Below are 18,718 nucleotides of genomic sequence, written 5' to 3' on the forward strand. Positions count from 1 at the left end.
GGATTTCACTGATGTGATGACGCCATGGCTTAGCCGCTTGCTCAGCAAAAGTGCTCACTCAATAAAAATATATTTATTACTTTATTAGTTCAGAATTAAGTACTGTAACTGTCTACAGGTAGTTTTTAATATATGACTTACTTCTATTTCACATCAAAAACGTGGAGTATGGCTTTATAACAGATTGACTAATTAAATCAAGAATAGTGCAGCACTGTAAATCTCGAAGTTGGTAAGTCTGACTTCATTTATTCTGTATATCCCTTCATTCTGCAATTTCGCTTCCAGGGCTGTGAATGGTCTCTTTTGAATCGGCCGCTCTCAAACACTCTCGTAAATTCCCCGATTGAATCATATGAAATACCCGAGCTGCTCGCTGTTACTATGGAAGATAAGTTATTTCTGATCCCACGTGCTGCCGAGATCTTGCATTACGCAACTTCTATATTGCACCATGACTCCTTCTTGTACTAAATGCACAATATTACACCATATTACCTACTTTACTACTTGGGACATATATGGTATGGCACACTCTGATGACCTTGTCCAATGAAGAGTTAAAAAGAAGGGGGGGGGGGGAGTCCGTCTCCCTGTCACCTCCTATTTTTATTTCAAAACTTTCAGAAAGTGTTCCCCTGAACTTCACTCGTGATCACGTATTACTCAGGGTGTTCTAGATAAGGCTTATAGGTCTTCTGGTCCAGGCCCATTTCCTGCAGAATTCTCATGGGGGTAGTTCTGTCTACTGAGTCGTATGCTTTTGTAAAGTCAACACAGGTGACTACAGTAAAACCTGTCTTAACGGACACCTCTCATCGGCGGACACCCCTCATTGGCGGACGATTTTCTAGGTCCGTAATTAAATGCCATGTTGTGTATGAGTAATTTACCCCTCTTATACGGACACCCTTTATTACGGACACGGACACACCATAGCCACGAGAAACTCCAATTAAACCTCCTCTAACGGACACTTTCTTTTTAAAAAAATTCTGTATTTGAGTCCTGTACAGTATGTATTCGCTTACTTTTTGCACAGCCGGTACTTCCAAGAATCACGGACACCGTAACTTTTGATCCTGGCTGTACACATTCTTGGAAGGCAACACTATGCTACGCTATCACTTCTGGAAGTTGTGTGATCTGACATGCTCGACAGCCCTGGAATTCGTACCTTCACTGTCAGGTTACTTTTCATTGACTCGTGGGCTTTTGATATGTTCAATTTTATGTTAGTAAGTGTGTGTAAACATGGCTCCGAGGAAGTTTTTAACTTTAAAAGAAAAGGTAGGCATTACAGACTATCATAAACGTGAGAAGTGTGGTGTGCGTAAACTGTCAGAACTGTTTAAGATTGGAAAGACACAGGCAGCTGAAATTGTGAAAAAGCAAGAGGAACTAGTGAAAGAATGGCATTTAAATGGCAACGAACAGCGCATTAAACTGTTTCAAAGTGGTGGTGGAGCTCTCATTGACAAGGCAACGCTAGAGTGGTTCGCTAAAATAAGAAGTCAGAATGTCCCTGTCTCAGGACCAATGATACAAGCAAAAGCGTTAGAATTCGCGACAGAATTAGGTATTGGAAATTTCAAAGCCTCGAATGGCTGGCTAGAAAGATTCAGAAAGCGACATGGTATCAACTTCAGAGTGATTTGCGGAGAATCATCCAGTGTTAATATGGAGATTGTTGACAACTGGCAAGAAAAAATACCTTCAATCATAGACGGGTATGCTCCGGAAAATATTTTGAATGCCGATGAAACTGGATTATTTTTCCGTGCTTTACCCGACAAAACTTTGTGTTTCAAAGGAAATCGTTGTACTGGTGGAAAAGTTGTGAAAGAAGGTCATACTGTCTTGTTATGTGCAAGTATGGGTGGAGAACGAGAGGAGCCCCTTGTGATAGGAAAAGCTGCAAAACCAAAGTGTTTTAAAAATATGGACGTTACGAAGTTTGGCATTGAATGGAAAGCGAATAGGAAAGCATGGATGACCAGAGAAATAATGACAGAGTGGCTAGGACAATTGGACAGAAAAATTAGACGCCAGGGGCAAAAAGTGTTATTATTCCTCGATAATGCAGCATCGCATCCGGATACAATTAAGTTGCAAAATGTGAAGATCGTCTTTCTCCCACCAAATGTAACATCAGTTTCTCAGCCGCTTGACCAAGGAGTGATCCAGAACTTCAAGGTTATGTACAGACAGTTAGTGATGAAGCACATAGTATCAGAACTTAACGGGAATGAAGTAACCCTTCAAACACTGACAAAGGGGCTGAATGTTCTCCAAGCAATTTCACGGATAACCAATGCATGGAAAAACGTCACGGCCTCAACAATTCGTGACTGCTTTCTGAAAGCTGGGTTTCCCGCTAGTGGTGGACATCCCGAAATAGAATCGGATACCCTTCCTGACAGCATAGAAACAACACAAGAGTTGATTAATGCAGCAGGTTACAGTGTACAAGTGAACACCTATATCGAAATTGATTCAGATATTCCAACAGAGTGTGAGAGTGGAAACACGAAAATGATTCTTCAGTCAATCCAAGGGAAGAGGGACAAAAATGAAGATTCTGACGAAAGCGGGAGTGAAGATGATGCTAATGACGACTTTGAAGAAAATACGGAAATGAATGTGCTGCCAATAACCTCGTACAGTGAGGCTCTCGGCATTGTTAAGCGACTGAAAGAATTTTATTGTAAACAAAACGATGAAAAAGGTGTAAATTTGACCCAGGATTTAATTGCACATAGTGAAAACATCATTGCTAAACCGAAATGGACAAAACAAACGAACATTAAGGATTTTTTCAAGAGCTAATGTTTTACTGTACTGTGCTAGATATTGCTACATCTACATACTGATTTGACGTTTCAAAAACTCATACGTTCTTTTTAATTTTAACATGGTGAACGGTAATAGTGTACAGTGTGCTCAATAGAGGTTTCCATAGAAGTGTTTTTGTCTCTTTAATACAGTGCATCGCATCTGCAGCAGCCCATCTACAACTTTCTCATGTGAGTACAGAGCAGTATATTGTACAATACTGTATACAGTATACAATTAAAGGTACATTTGCGAGAATTGTTAACACATACTATACATGGGTTATTGTGTTCCAACTTATGTTTAATGGTACCGGTTTCATAACCTCTCGCGGGCGGACACCCCTTCATAACGGACATTTTTTTCGGTCCCGAAGGTGTCCGTTATAGGGAGGTTTTACTGTACATACTTCTTGCCCGCTAGTGTAACTTGCATTAGCACCGATTTCGAGTTGAGGATCTGTTCAGCACAAGAACGTCCTTTTGTGAAAGCATCTTGGTATTCCCCCAGTTGTGGATCCAATTGAGATTCGGCTCTGTTCAATAGGGCCTTAGATAATATCTTGTAGGTAACTGTATCAGTGAGATCCCTGTATAGCTGTTCATGTCAGTCAAGTCACCCTTCTTGTGTAAGGAGTGGATCAGAGCAGATGTCCAGTCATCTGATAGCCTCTAATTTCCCAGATGTTCTGTAGGATCTCTGTCAACTTGCTGATTGATTTATCCCCGGCAACTATTGCATCTTCTTTTCCGGTGATTTGTTATTTTTCAGAGATTGGATGCTGTTTGTTACTTCTTCTTCTGTTGGAGGAAGAGAGTTTGGTTGTCTGGATCTGTCTTGGTAGACAAAGGAAGTCTTAGGGGACTTGCAGCTAAGGAGATTCTCAAAGTATTTGACCAATAAGTGACAGCTGTCTTTGTCATTATAGGCTAAGTTCCCATCTGGTGCCCTGAAGTGTGGGCTGGGTGGGGTATAGTGCTAGTGCCTGAGGTTTTGTTTGAAGGTCTTGTAGAAGTTTCTGGAGTTGTTCTTCTTAAAGTCTTCATCCAATTGCGTTAATTGGTCCTGGGTGTATTGACGCTAACCTGTCTGATGATTCTGGCAGTTAGTTGACGCTGCTCTATTAACTTATCCCTATTTGCTTGGGACTTTTGTGAGTTCCATCATAGCCAAGCTACCTCTCTCTGTGCGATCTCTTGGTCACAGATACTGGTCCACTAGATGTGTTTCTTCTGTAGCAACTTTGACTAAGTTGTCCCGTAGATGGTCCATGTTTGTAACTCTCGTATTCTAGCACTTCCATTATCTCTGTAATCATGTAGCTTGATTTCAGTGTCTCCAGGTCAAAGTTAGTGAGTATGGGTGTTCTTGCTCTTCTTGTGTTTCTGGGTAAGAACCAAAATTTTATTTTGGAGAGGTAGTGGTCTGAGTCCAGATTCGCCCCTATTAGTATCCTGACGTTTTCTATTTCACTACAGAACTTCCGTGAAATGGCCACATGATCTATCTGAAATTCTCCCAGGAGTTTGTTTGGTGAAATCCATGTCTTCTGCTTTCTTGATGAATGTTTGAAAACCATTGATTTCATTACTAGATGAAAAGTTTGACAGAGTCCAACAAGTCGTTCTCCATTTCTGTTGGTCTGCATGTGAGCTGGGTATTCTCCCACTATGTGTTTATCTTTGAGTTCTTCCCGAAACTTGTCTGTGCCTTCAGGATTCCACTTGTTGTACTGGTTAATGGGTGCATGTACATTCACAACTGTGTAGACCTTATTGGTGCACCGAAATGTTAGTAGAGATACTCTGCTATTGGGCAAATGGAAGTCTATAACTGATTCCAGTATTTTGTGGCTGACAATGAAGCCAGTCCCCAAATTAGGGATGTTCTTTACCTTCCAACGCCGCACTTTTCCCTTGAAGATCCGGTATCCCTGAGATTCGAATGCATATTCATCAGAATATCTGGTTTCTTGCACTCAGAATCTGGTGCTGTGTAAAAGTGTCTGTTAGATGTTTCATTTTACCTATCTTGATTAGGGAGTTGACATTCAACATGACAAAGTAGTTGGGTTGTTTATGCCGTATCTTGTTGCAAGAGGTTTCAGGATGGTTTGACTCATCCTTGTAGTGCGTAGGTGTGGGCTCCCCAGAATCCGAAGGCCCACAATGTCACTGAAAGTGACGGTGGATTGGGTACCACCTGGGGTAATCATTTCCGTATGTTTGACCTCCATGCTTTAGTTGAAAACTGTGTTGGGTGGATTAGGGTTATTACATCCTATTCATGTTACTACTGAGATTGAGAGATCCTGTAGGTTTAATTTCAGGGTATACTCCCTTAGATTAGTTGCCTGTTCAGCTATGGAGACCAATCTTCCCCGCTGTGGTTCTTCCGCCTTCCTTGCCGTTGAGATAGTACTAAACATCTTCTTTTGCCTTGGAAGCCGTTGACCAGTTGTACTCATATTAATCCCCAAGTACAGGGCTGCCCCTTCCGCCATCACCACCATACCGAAGACTATCGTCTCTGCTGCTGATGTCGTTGGGGTCTTCACACATCACCCTGTGTTAGGGCCCCCCATATTTATGATCCCTGGAGAGAGGGTGTCCCAGTATTGTAAAGCCCCCAGGAGTTGGACTGCCTGTTGGTCCACGGGTTCATTTCCAAGGTATTTTCATCAGCCCACATTGCTGTAGGCCCCCTATCCGCCACCTGGGGACGTGCCTTCCAGAGGTTAACAGGCTCCCCTGAGGGATTATTATCATTATTTATTTTACAACTTTATAGTTGGTAATATAGCATGTATTTTGATATTTTACATATAAGAAATAGAGCTCAGTTATAACTTATATAACTTTACAATATACGCCTTCATTATTCTCTTCGTTGTAGAGGTTGCAGCCTTTTCAATTTATGGTCGCACTGAACATTCAGGAATGTTCTGACAATGTTGCAGGTCTTTAAAATTGCAGGCTTCTGTACCACATTGTGAGTGAAGATGGGGAGCTGTAGTTTCATTAAGTTTTCTGGAAATGATTTTGGTGTGAGTCCAGTGGGAGAAGGGAGGAAAGGAAGAATTGTCACTCTGTCTTGTTTCCAGATTCTTGCTACTTCCATAGCCAGAAGGGTATATTTATCGACCTTCTCCCTGTATTTCTGTTTCATATTGTGGTCTTTTGGGATAGCGATGTCAATGAGATATGTGTGTTGTTCTTTTTATATGTTAATGTTATGTCTGGTCTATTGTGCGGAATTGTTTTATCTGTTTGTATCGTTCGATCTCAGTATAGTTTAAAATTTTTATTTTCCAGTACACTTAGTGGGGAGTATTTGTAGTAAGGCACTCTGTTCTGGATCAAAGATCGGGTCAGGGCAATTTCTTGATGTATAACTTTGGCTCATCATTATGTCTGTCAGTGTACGACGTTGGCGCTAGTAATCTGCAGTTGCTGATGATGTGCTCAATAGTTTCTGGGTTGCTGTTGCATTTCCTGCACTCATCATTCTTAGTAGTAAGATCTTTAAGGATGGATTTCCTATAACTCCTTGTTGAGATCACTTTATCTTGGATCGCCTGGCTGAATCCCTCAGTTACTGGAAATAACTCTCCCATGCTGAGAAGAAAGGGGGCCATGAGTTTGAAAGTTGTTCATCAATGTTGTCATCATTGCTCTGGTTGTAGTACCTTCCATGAAGTTCTTTACTATCCCATCTCTCTCTATCTTTTCCCTGTGCAGGATGTTGGTGTCTTTGATATTTATGTGGTGTTCTTGTAAATTCAGAGGGGTGTAGTTTAGATCTGCTTCAACCACAGCTTTATGCAGAATGCTGTCATCTGTCCGACAATGGAAGTATTTCCTCAGGTTTATTACTTGTTGGTTGTGTAGAGCTATAACCCCCCTCTCTTCTCAGCATTGTAACCCTCTCTATGCTTGAATTAGCATGCTTCATTTAGTGTTCAGTAAGCATTGTCCTTATTGTGCGATTGATGTTTTCTAGATCTGTTTGAGACCAGTTTAGAATGCCAAATGAGTGTGTCAGTGCAGTTACAACATATGTATTGATTGCCTTTGATAAGTTGGAAGCATTAAGCTTAGTTTTTAAGATGAGGCGGAGTCTGTGCTGAAATTTCTGCATGAGTTTTTCTTTCTGAAGTTTATTTTCGATCTTCATTGATTGCTCAAAGCCTAGATACTTATATGTTTCATTTTTTCCATGCTTTCAATTTTTTGATCAGCTGGAATTGTTATTACGTCTGTCCTATACCATTGCCCCTTTTTAATTCTATTTATTTTGCATTTGCTCATACCAAATTCCATGCAGATATCTTTGGAAATGGTTTTTTTGTAATATTGATGAGGGAAGTCATTTGGGATCTGTTTTTGTTGCATATAATTTGATGTCATCCATGTAGAAGAGCTGGTTTAATTATTATTATTATTTCTTTGTTATGCCCAACTAAGGAGCGCGATTAAGCATTTTTAGCTGTTGTCGTTGCCTTTTCTCTTCTCCCAAAATCTATTCATCTTCTTGCTGTGGCTTTTCTTGCAATCTTCTGACCAAATTTTGTAGGAGGTAGTGCTTGGATGATGTTTAAAGCGGTGATTGTCGACTAATTTTCTGAACATAGATCTGTCTAACACAACGTCATCTGTGATGCCTATTTCCTGAAAATCTTTTCCAACTTCGAGCAGCCAATTGTTTTTTACTTTCATTGATAGGGCTAGGTTCAAAATTATTTTGGTCAATCTTTGATTACTCATTCTAATAATATGCCCATAAAATTTTAAACGTCTATTCCTAAATGTGTCTGAGATTTTTCTCTGAGTATTGATACAGATCATGAGATTTTCTAATCATCCAAATTCCCCCTGTACAGACTGGTCCAAAAATTTTCCTTAAGATTTTTCTTTCTTGCTTTTCTACATCTTTAATCAATGATCTGCCCCCAATGATCAGTGTTTCAGATGCATATAGTGCTTCAGGCTTGATTACAGTGTTATAATGTCTCCAAATGAGTCTGTATGCTCTTTGTAGTATAGAGATCCTTTCTTTGTTTGCTTCAGGATTGAGTCCTGAAGGTTGGATGACTTCTCCCAGGTAACTGAATTTAGACACTTGGGATATTTTGCAATATTGGGTTTTCATTGGCTGTCCATCTAGGTACCGAAGGGAACCTTCCATGTAGTGAGTTTTCTGGTATGAGATCTGGAGTCCTGTTCTGGATGCAATTTCATGGAGTATTTCAATGGATGCAATCACTTCCTGTCTGTTATTGGATAACACTGCTAAGTCATCAACGAAGGCCAAACACTGTAAATTCATTGTGTTTTCATGTAATCTGCCAAGGGTTACTCCTTTAACTTCTTTTTCCTAAGTCCTAATCACCTTTTCCAAAACAAGATTAAATAATAAAGGGACAACCCATCTCCTTGTTGGATTATTATTATTATTATTATTATTATTATTATTATTATTATTATTATTATTATTATTATTATTGCCTCTGTAGCTCAGGTGGCAGCACGCCGGCCTCTCACCGCTAGGTTCCGTGGTTCAAATCCCGGTCACTCTGTGTGAGATTTGTGCTGGACAAAGCAGAGGCAGGACAGGTGTTTCTCTGGGTACTCCAGTTTTCCCTGTCATTTTTCATTCCAGCAACACTCTCCAATATTATTTAATTTCATCTGTCATTCATTAATCACTGCCCCAGAGGAGTGTGACAGGCTTCGGCAACCGGCACAATTCCTATCCTCGCCGCTAGAATTGGGGGCTTCATTCAATCCATTCCTGACCTGGTCGAATGACTGTAAACAGGCTGTGGATTATTATTATTATTATTATTATTATTATTATTATTATTATTATTATTATTATTATTATTAACTTTATTGGCCACATTGGACCACCCGAGTCATTTCACATTCACTTTCTCTTTGAAGGTTGTACTGTCTGGTTCTTGTGATCTGCCCAATACTCACTCATTCATTCTCAGTTGTCTGAAATCACTATAGCCCTTCTATGTGTCATTCCTGCTGAAAATTTGTGAGTCTCAAAAAAGGTGTTAATTATTATATTGCATAAAATTTTAACTGAAAAAACACAAAAATATCCACTGACATAAGCATGAAAAAGACTAGATTTTCCACTGTAAGTTAAAATTTACCCGCTGAAAAAGAGTATAAAAACACAGATTTAGTGGGAAAACCACGATGTTGGCAACACCAACTATATTATCACATTCTTCTTCAGTGGACGATTGAGGATATTGTCCCTAGAAGGATGTTCTAGTACATCCGATGTACGCTTTTCACTAGAATGATCAATGCTTTTGAACTGAAATGTACCGAACTCGATAGCTGCAGTCACTTAAGTGCGGCCAGTATCCAGTATTCGGGAGATAGTGGATTCGAACCCCACTGTCGGCAGCCCTGAAGATGGTTTTCCGTGGTTTCCCATTTTCACACCAGGCTGTACCTTAATTAAGGCCACGGCTGCTTCCTTCCCGCTCCTAGCCCTTTCATATCCCATTGTCGCCATACGACCTGTCTGTGAAATGTCGTATGGCTTTTAGTGCCGGGATATCCCAGGACAGGTTCGGCTCACCAGGTGCACGTCTTTCTATTTGACGCCTGTAGGCGACCTGCGCGTTGTAATGAGGATGAAATGATGATGAAGACAACACATACACCCAGCCCCCGTGCCATTGGAATTAACCAATTACGGTTAAAATCCCCGACCCAGCCGGGAATCGAACCCGGGGACCCTCTGAACCGAAGGCCAGTATGCTGACCGTTCAGCCAACGAGTCGGACAGACCTGTCTGTGTCGGTGTGACATAAAAGCAACTTGGAGTGGGGGGAAAGAACTAAAATATCCCAAATATCTTTTGCACGATATTCAGTATAAAAACTTAGGTCCATGTATTACTATGGAAAGGTCACTACAAAATTTTGTTGTAATTTCCCTGATTTCTTTTTAAATAAAGTGTTTTAAATATTCCTGAATATTCAAGGACAGGGTATAAATATCATACATTTCATAAATGTTTCACTTTTAAATGGCACTGGACAAACTAAATAATAAAGTATAAAATAATGGAAGGAAATAGTTTACTTTGAGCTCAGTTATTTTGTGATTGCACTGATTGATGTTCTTCTCCAAGAGATTTGGATGATTGGCGAGATCTTGTACATGGGTTGCCAATTCCATGTTCTGTTTCTGTAACCTGTCATTTTCACCTTCCAGACGCAGGGAATGAGACTGAAACAAATGATCAAAGGATACTGAAATAAAAACGAGCTTCCTAAGTTATATATGTGAGAAAAACCGCTTTTTGTTCAGCCTTATTCAATGTCACATGACATAGTTCAGGAGAACAAGTCAACAGTAATATTCACCAATTTGTGTACTAGTAAAAAATCCCATAAAAATGTCAAATCATTATTATAAAAGTGATTTACACTAGCACTACTACAATAATAATAATAATAATAATAATAATAATAATAATAATAATAATAATCTCCACCACCGACAGAGGAAGAAATCCGCGGCCACATCCTCAAACTTAAAAACAATAGGACCTCCGGAGAAGATGGCATCATTGCGGAACTTCTGAAAAATCTTGGACCTAACTCCCTCCAGGAGCTCACTCAAATCATCACAGATATCTGGCAATCGGAAGAATTACCTCAGGACTGGAAGTGCGCCCTCATCCACCCATTACACAAAAAGGGAGATAAGACCGACGTAAACAATTACAGGGGCATTTCTCTTCTCCAAGTGACTTACAAAATTCTTTCAGCTTGCCTTTTGAAGAGAACGCAAGAACAACTTGAACAAAGTATTGGCGAATATCAAGCAGGCTTCCGCCCTGGTCGCTCGTGTGCAGAACAAATATTCAACTTGAAGGCAACACTTAAATACAAAGCATTGAGGAACAAACCGGTCATCTGCATTTTTGTTGACTTCAGGAAAGCGTACGACTCGGTTGATCGACAGTCTCTCTTCGTTATTCTTGAGGAACTGGGGCTTGATTCCAAGACCCTCAACCTCATCAAGGCAACACACACTGACACTATCTCAAAAGTTAAATTCATGGGGGAGATCTCTGAACCATTCCCGATTAAAACTGGCGTCCAACAAGGTGACGGCTTATCTCCGCTTCTTTTCAACCTCGTCCTAGACAAAGTCATCCGCGAGTGGGAAAAGGTATTGAAAGACATGGGATACTGGCGCCCCATACAACTAGGACGACCCAAAGACGGTATTGAGATATCATGCCTCGCTTTTGCAGATGACCTGGCCATACTTACAGATGATGTATTCACAGCCGTTAAACAAATTGAAACCCTTAGCGAATGTGCTGGAAAGGTTGGCCTACAAATTTCCTTTGAAAAGACCAAGTTCTTCTGCTCAAAACTTGACATCCAGACTTTGAACACGACACATGGGCAAATCAACCGAGTACCACACTTCAAGTACTTGGGAGAAATACTTGAACCAACGGGAGGCGAGAAGGTTGCCCAGAAAATTCGCCTACAAAAATTTCGGAAAGCCTACGGTAGGGTTCACAACATATACAATAAAAAGTGCTTGTCCCGCCATGCAAAGATCAGACACTATAATACAGTAATAAAGCCCGAAGTCTTATATGCCAGTGAGACCCTTACACTAAACGGGAAAGGTGACCTAGAAAATAATTTAAAAGAGGAAAGGAGAATCCTGAGGAAAATTCTCGGCCCCCGAAAAACAGAAGATGGATATAGACTGAGGTTACGCAGAGAGACAGAAGAGCATTCCAACATTGCAGCAGACATCCGTAAAAGACGTCTGAAATTCTATGGGCACGTCCACAGATTGCCGGCAAGTAGACTGACACACAAGATTCTCACCTACATAGAACATCTAAAAAATATTCCATGGGTACTAGAAGTGAAGAAGGATCTGGAAAAAGCCCAGATAAACCCAAATGACACTGCGGACAGAAACCTTTATAGGAAAAAACTTAATGGATGGAAAGTGCAACCAGAGAACGAAGTGAAAAAGAAGACTGGAGCAAAGTGGACAGGAAAAAGGATCCACGGAGAAAGGATGAGAGCTGTTTGGCAACTCAGAAAACAGAATCGTTAGAGCTTTGCGTGATCCATTGGGTCCATACGCACATAATAATAATAATAATAATAATAATAATAATAATAATAATAATAATAATAATAATAATAATAATAATAATAATAATAATTGCTTTACGTCCCACTAACTACTTTTACGGTTTTCGGAGGTGCAGAGGTGCCGGAATTTAGTCTTGCAGGAGTTCTTTTACATGCCAGTAAATCTATCGACACAGGGCTGTGGTATTTGAACACGTTCAAATACCACCAGACTGAGCCAGGATCGAACCTGCCAAGTTAGAGTCAGAAGGCCAGCGCCTCAACTGTCTGAGCCACTCAGCCCATCAACATTACAATAAACATATTTTTAATTAGCAGGGCCCAGATTCTGATGACATGTCATCTTTAAAACGGTTCACCACAGACACTGCTGCCCCCATATTACAGAAATGCATATTTGAGGGGTTCAGGTGTAAAACATGGTAACTGACATTTTAGTTCTTTGGTGTTACCGGGAAGGCAAACATTTACAAAAATATAACTACACATTTAGAACAGTCAGCAGTTTAATATTCGCCTTACTGTTTAATTGGATTTTGCATAAGGCAATGCTACTAATATCATACACAAAGTATTTTTTTACTCTTTGAAAAACACCAATATCAACCAGTACAAAACACTGAAAACAGTGGATACCATGTTATACATGCTTGTGGTACACACATATCAGAACTACTATTTGCTTGCATCTATTAGATAGGGTCTCTTTTGTAGAACTGGAAGAGTATATCTGAAAATCATAATTTCCCATATGCAAGAAGTTCTGAAAGATGTCCCTTCTGCCATCTTCATTGAATATCTGAAGGCATACTTTCTTGCATTTACAGCTGGGACCTGCTGATGACGTTTTGTCTCTTGCTTCTTTCCTCATTTCTGCAAGTAAGGTGGACCTTCCTTGCGATCTTCTCAACGTTTTTGTTGCTGATTCAAACCTGTTTCTTTTTTCTCCCACATCTTTCTTCTCTAGCATCTGTGTCATCAGTGACAGGATCATCACAGAAAAATAAATTAAACATTAACAAATTTATAATTAAAATACATGTTTTCACAATAAAAACCTTAATTTCAAACCTGCACAAAATTTTATGCAATCCATCCTCCTTTTTTGGAATGTAATATGATCACTCTGTGCAAGAATAACATGGTATCTACAGTAGATACCCCAATGCATGTACAACATGGTAACTGCAGTAGATACCAACATATACTTGCAAGCGGGAAAAGTGAGGTTATAAAATCTTCTTACCTCATTTTGGATATTAACAGTGTAGTGTTCATTTTCATTTTCCTCTGTTTGATAGGCTGGATCCTTATAAGAAACATCACAGTCTTAATCACTCACTAGAAGCTGTTCAAACATTGCAGCATTGCACACTTCCTTTTCTCTATCAAACTCCAACTTCTTGCTAGTAGCCATTTTATCTCACATACCATGTTTTAACATTCACTGGTTTGGAGTTACCAGGAAAAATAAGTCTGCATACTGCTACCATCTGTTGATATACCAAAAAAACTAACCGCTCCTTTCAAACTAGAAGGTCAGATACCATGTTTTACATTCAATATCTCAATATTGCAAAAATTGTCACTTACCATGTTTTACACCCAAACCCCTCATTTATTAAGTCATTTTTTCATCATTTTTCTAAGTATCTTATATTTAGGTCATTTTCTTGCTTTCTGCATCATTATTATATCATGGAATTTATTAGAATATTTTATACATTTTGAGTAATTTTCTCACATTCTTAATGGTTTATGATGCATTTTTGCATGTGGTACTGGATATTATTGGAACTGAAAATGAGGTTGAATATGAAGACATGAGAATCTTCACAACTTTGTTCAACCCTTATTTCTTGGAATATCCACATTCCAGGAGACACACCTGTGCTTGCAGCTAATCCGGAAGCGATGTTGAAATCGAGGGGGTAGGAAGACAGACAACAGTAGGCCCAGTAATGCCAGTCTGGTTAAGAACCTCAGTACAAACATAAGTGTGCTTAGTGGATTTGTGTTATCGGCCACGATTGTTTGGAATGTATTTAAAATGCCGAAGTTAAAGTCATTTAGGGCTGTTCATTTCAAACAAATCATTTTGGAGTTCGGCGAGGATATTTTTACCACCAATGGTGAAATTTTTTTCTGCAAAGTGAAGTGAAAGTGGCAGGAGATAGGAGATTTACCATTCAGCAACATATCGGCTGAAAGAAGCACATACCTAGTGTCCAAAATAGTAGCAAACCAGAAGTTTCTCCACTGTAACTCTCACAGTCATCCTCCAATGGCGGTACTTTCTCTGTGTTTTTTAAAGACTTGTGTGAAGCTTTGGTTTCTTCGAACATTCCACTCTGGAAATTGAACGATATTAAACTAAGAGATTTCTTAGAAAGGTATACGGGCCGTGTAATTCCGGATGAGTCTACTCTGAGAAAGAACTATGTATCCCAATGCTATGATGACACAATAAGGAATATCAGAGAAGAAGTCTGCGGAAACAAAATATTTGTTTCAATTGATGAAACCAGTGAAGTAGAGGGCCGTTACATTTCCAGTGTTATCGTGGGTACGTTAGAAGTAGATAGGCCTGGAAAAATATTTTTGCTCACGACCGAAGATTTGCAATCTGTGAACCATTCTACAATATGTTCCCTCTTCGATAAATCAATGGGACTATTATGGCCTGAGGGTGTAAGGTATGATGATTTTCTGATTTTTGTGACTGATACAGCGCCTTACATATTGTACACGCACTTTTTAGTGATAGATTTGTGTACTAGGTTGCGGAGTAAGGAGGGAGCACTGCCAATTCCGGTAATACTGCCAACTGAACGGAAATGATCACCAGGAGCTGGCGGCTTTCTACTACAAATCTATTCGTCTGCGTCTTCTAGTTATTTTTGATCTTCGTTTATTAGTTGATAGTGTTGTGACTTTGTGCATACAGAATGTGGTGTCGTGTCTTTGTGCCTATCAAAGTGTGAAACTGACCTCCAATATTCATAAACATTGTACATCTTTTTACGGCTGATGATGACCTGGACTAAGGTCGAAACCGGTCCCATTTAAATAGGAATGTGATTACTGCATTTCCTTCTTTTAAGTATTGAATAGGTTGAACCTCCTTTTCAATTATTTAATTTTTAACATCAATAATTTCAATACGGAACAATGAAGTTTTTATCTTTAAATAATATGATCAATCGATATGAATTTTCTAAACCTTTATTATCTTACGCCAACAACTGTGTCACACACACAATATATAATACTATATAATATTTCTCGATGCGAAACTTTTTCCTAGCATGAATTCTATAGTTTGGCTTTGCTGTTATAAACAACAACAGTACGAGTACGTAAAGTGTATGCCAGATGTCGCACAGCGATCATAAGCGATTCTTAGTTTGTGTTTCAAAGCTTGCCAATACGAATCTCGAACATAACCAAAGTCGACCGATTCAGCACTAGGGTGTAAATTTATCGCTAAAAAGTGTGCAGATAATAACTGCCAATGCAATCAAAGCATTTTACTCAAAAATGGTACATGTAACCTGCCTAGCTCACGCTTTTCACAGAGTGGCCGAAGAAGTCAGATCAAATTTCCCTCAAGTTGACAAGCTTGTGTCCCTAACTAAGAAGGTATTTATTAAGGCTCCATCACGTCCGGCCTCACAGTGTAGGGGGGCAACGGTCACCCGGCGGCCCCGGGTTCAATTCCCGGCCGGGTCAGGGGTTTATGATTGTAAATGATTAATATCCCTGGCCTGGAGACTGAGTGTTTGTGTCGTCCTTAACTTTCCTTTCCTCGCATTCAACACTTTACACTTCCGTCATTTACATAATACACGCAGGTTCCTCACATATGGTGCAAGTAGGGGTAAAAGATCTTCATAGGTCAACGCCCCGAGCAAAAAAAAAAAAAAAAAAAAAAAAAAGGCTCCATCACGCAGGGAAGAACTTTTCTGATCCCAAGCACCCGACATTCCATTACCACCGCAGCCTTGCATCACACAGTGGGGTATGTGGATCGACGCCTGTATTTACCATTATGACCACTTTCAGACAGTGAAGCATGTAATAGATTCTTTTGACGTACAAAATGCCAAGGCCATTCAGATGGTTCAAGAATTTGTTTTCGGATAGGCAAATGGAGGGAAAACTAGCGTGCATCAAAGGAAATTTCAGTTCTTTGTCGTCGATTATTACACATCCTCAGGAGAGAGACGTGGCTCTAGAAAAAATTATCAATTTAGTCAGAACAGCCACAGTTGAATTAAAATGCATTTGTGGTGATTCTAGTGGCAGTGTCAAACTGAAATGTGTTCTTGACAAGAAATCGGGTTATAATGTTTTGTGCTCCATCTCTTGGATTTTGGAGGGTGAAGATTTCAGCATTATTGGCGTTGAAGAAGAACTTACATCCTGTGATTTAGTGCACTTCAAGTATGCTTCAATAGCATCCACAGACGCTGAAAGAAGCTTTTCAAAGTAAAAAAATGTGCTGGTCGACAGTTGTCGTTCCTTTTCGTGTGAGAATCTACGAATGGTCACAGTCATCTAGTGTAACGCAGAGTGAGGTAAGCCTGTCATGTATTTTAAGTGCACTTTTTTCTTATTATCTCTAATCCGATAAAGAATTCAAGTACCTAACGGCGAAATTCTCTCTTATTTTGTTCTTCAGATGTTGCAACCTTAAAGTTCCACATACCATGAAGTGTTATTTTCCTTGAAGAAAAGAACACATAACTTGGAGTACCAAACAATAGATTGAAATAATAACCAGTATTTGTCAAATAATAATAAAATTATATTAGGTACCTATTAAAATCATTTCCACATACAATGATGTATTCTGTTTGCATTTTTTGTGTGATGAAATTATGTCAGTTTCATTCAAATTTTTAGGTCTTTTTTTAAGTTTTCGGGTCATTTTATGGGATATTTGCATTCATTTTATAGGTCATTTTTAGGTCATCAAAATCCTGGCCCTGGTAATTACCATTCAGCTGACCATGAAGGTTTTAGCAAATTCCATGCATGTAAGAAAAGAATCCTGTATTTTGTGATGGTGTTATCCCTTTACTCTGGCTGTCCTCAAATGGGACATTAAGCCTTAAGACAGTCAATATAAATTTTACTACTAAAAGAAATCTGTATCAATTTCTATCAATAACAGAATGTCTTTTGAGAATATTACTAATCGTTTTAAAAATCACAAATAATTTAGTTAATGGACCTATTTATATGGTAACTTAAAAGGAAAAACTACAGGACTCTCAAATTAAAACACTGCCAGCTGCAGAGGCCTCATAGCGAGTGAGAATTCCCAGCTGAAACTGCGACCAACTGCCGCTAAGTAGGCTGAGGGCTAACTATTTATTTATTTATTCATTTATTTACTTATTTCATGCCTTCATTAGTGGTAAAGTTAGGGCTTGTGGCCCTCTATTACAATTAACCACATGATAAGAAGAAGTATAAACTTTAGAAAACAACATGATTTTAACAATAAAAAATCCTAACTACATTAATTAACTTTACAATGGCGAAAAATGAAAGTATCCTCCTATTCAATACATCATATATTCCGTCATTAGACGGAGTAAACAAGTTCAGACATGTTTCGGCTCGTTTGAGCCATCTTCAGTGAAAAAATTAGGGGGGTTGGAATAATTTACATAATATGAGTTGAAAAAATGCTAAAAAACATAATGAAAGCGCAAATGAAAAAACAAACAAAAGAGAGCCTAGACGGAAACAAAATAGCACAAATATACAATATTTACATCAATATGCAGAGCAAAAAACAACTTATTGCAACAAAATTCAGTGAAACAGGAGTTAATTTGAAATAATAATTGATACTAAAAAACTGCATTAACCTAAGAAACAAGGGAATGAGAAAACAAATGATGCAGATGGAAATGAATAATGGTAGCACATGGTGAGGTTGTGGACCTCATAGTTTACAAATTATTAGTTTATAAAAACGACAAAACAGTTTGAAATCGCTGTCAAAATCCTAGTGGAAACCCATCACATCAAAATGGTCAGGAGGAGAGCGGGAGCAAACATTTTGAGAGAAACCAAGCCTGAATTAACCTGCAGGCGAAAAGCCTGTGTAAGGAGAAAAAACACCTTAAATTTAAGGCTTCAGAAATAGCAGCATTCTTAATATCTTCTCAATCTAGCGGTCCCTTTCTTCATTATTGTTTCATAATGTTGGCTGGTGTTTTGCCTTATTGTAGAGGGGTCGGAAGGGCCGCATATAAAAAATATGAGAAGCTGTGTTAGGTAGAAGACAGATGCATAGTAAATTGTAGTAATCTAGTGGAAACCGTCAATGAAGTTCTAATCTGTAATGGAAAAAATGAGGTTGTATGAGAAACATGGGTTGATAAGTAAAAAGTGTGGAATGGTTGTGAAGAAAGCTTAAACTTACGGTGTGCAGTAGGTGGTTGTCCTCTCTAGTGGCCTGGCTTTCTCAAAGTAACGGTCTCGTTCGCGTGATCGAGTCTAATGTTGGTTCGGCTGTGTCTGCTAGGATGGAAGGAGCGGAGGGGGAAGGGGAGGTACAGGGCTGGTTTGAGGAAGGGAGGGGTGTTGAGTTGGAGAGATGGAGGTGGGTTTGTTTGGCAAATATAAAGAATGAATGTTTCAAGAGGATGTTAGTTTACTCGCTGACTTCTAAAGCTCAAATGG

At 39.2% G+C, this 18,718-nt stretch overlaps 1 protein-coding gene across 1 annotated transcript in view; it reads right to left on the minus strand.

The window, feature by feature from the left end:
• The window catches only part of LOC137501282 (Golgi integral membrane protein 4-like), a 125,959-nt gene that overhangs the window by 73,156 nt on the left and 34,085 nt on the right, over nt 1-18,718 (minus strand). Inside the window, exon 4 of the mRNA XM_068228225.1 lies at nt 9,954-10,100. Coding sequence (XP_068084326.1) covers nt 9,954-10,100 — 147 coding nt within the window. The remainder of the gene's footprint in view (nt 1-9,953; nt 10,101-18,718) is intronic.

The sequence above is a fragment of the Anabrus simplex genome, chromosome 6, assembly GCF_040414725.1.
Source record: "Anabrus simplex isolate iqAnaSimp1 chromosome 6, ASM4041472v1, whole genome shotgun sequence".
Taxonomy (NCBI): Eukaryota; Metazoa; Arthropoda; class Insecta; order Orthoptera; family Tettigoniidae; genus Anabrus; species Anabrus simplex.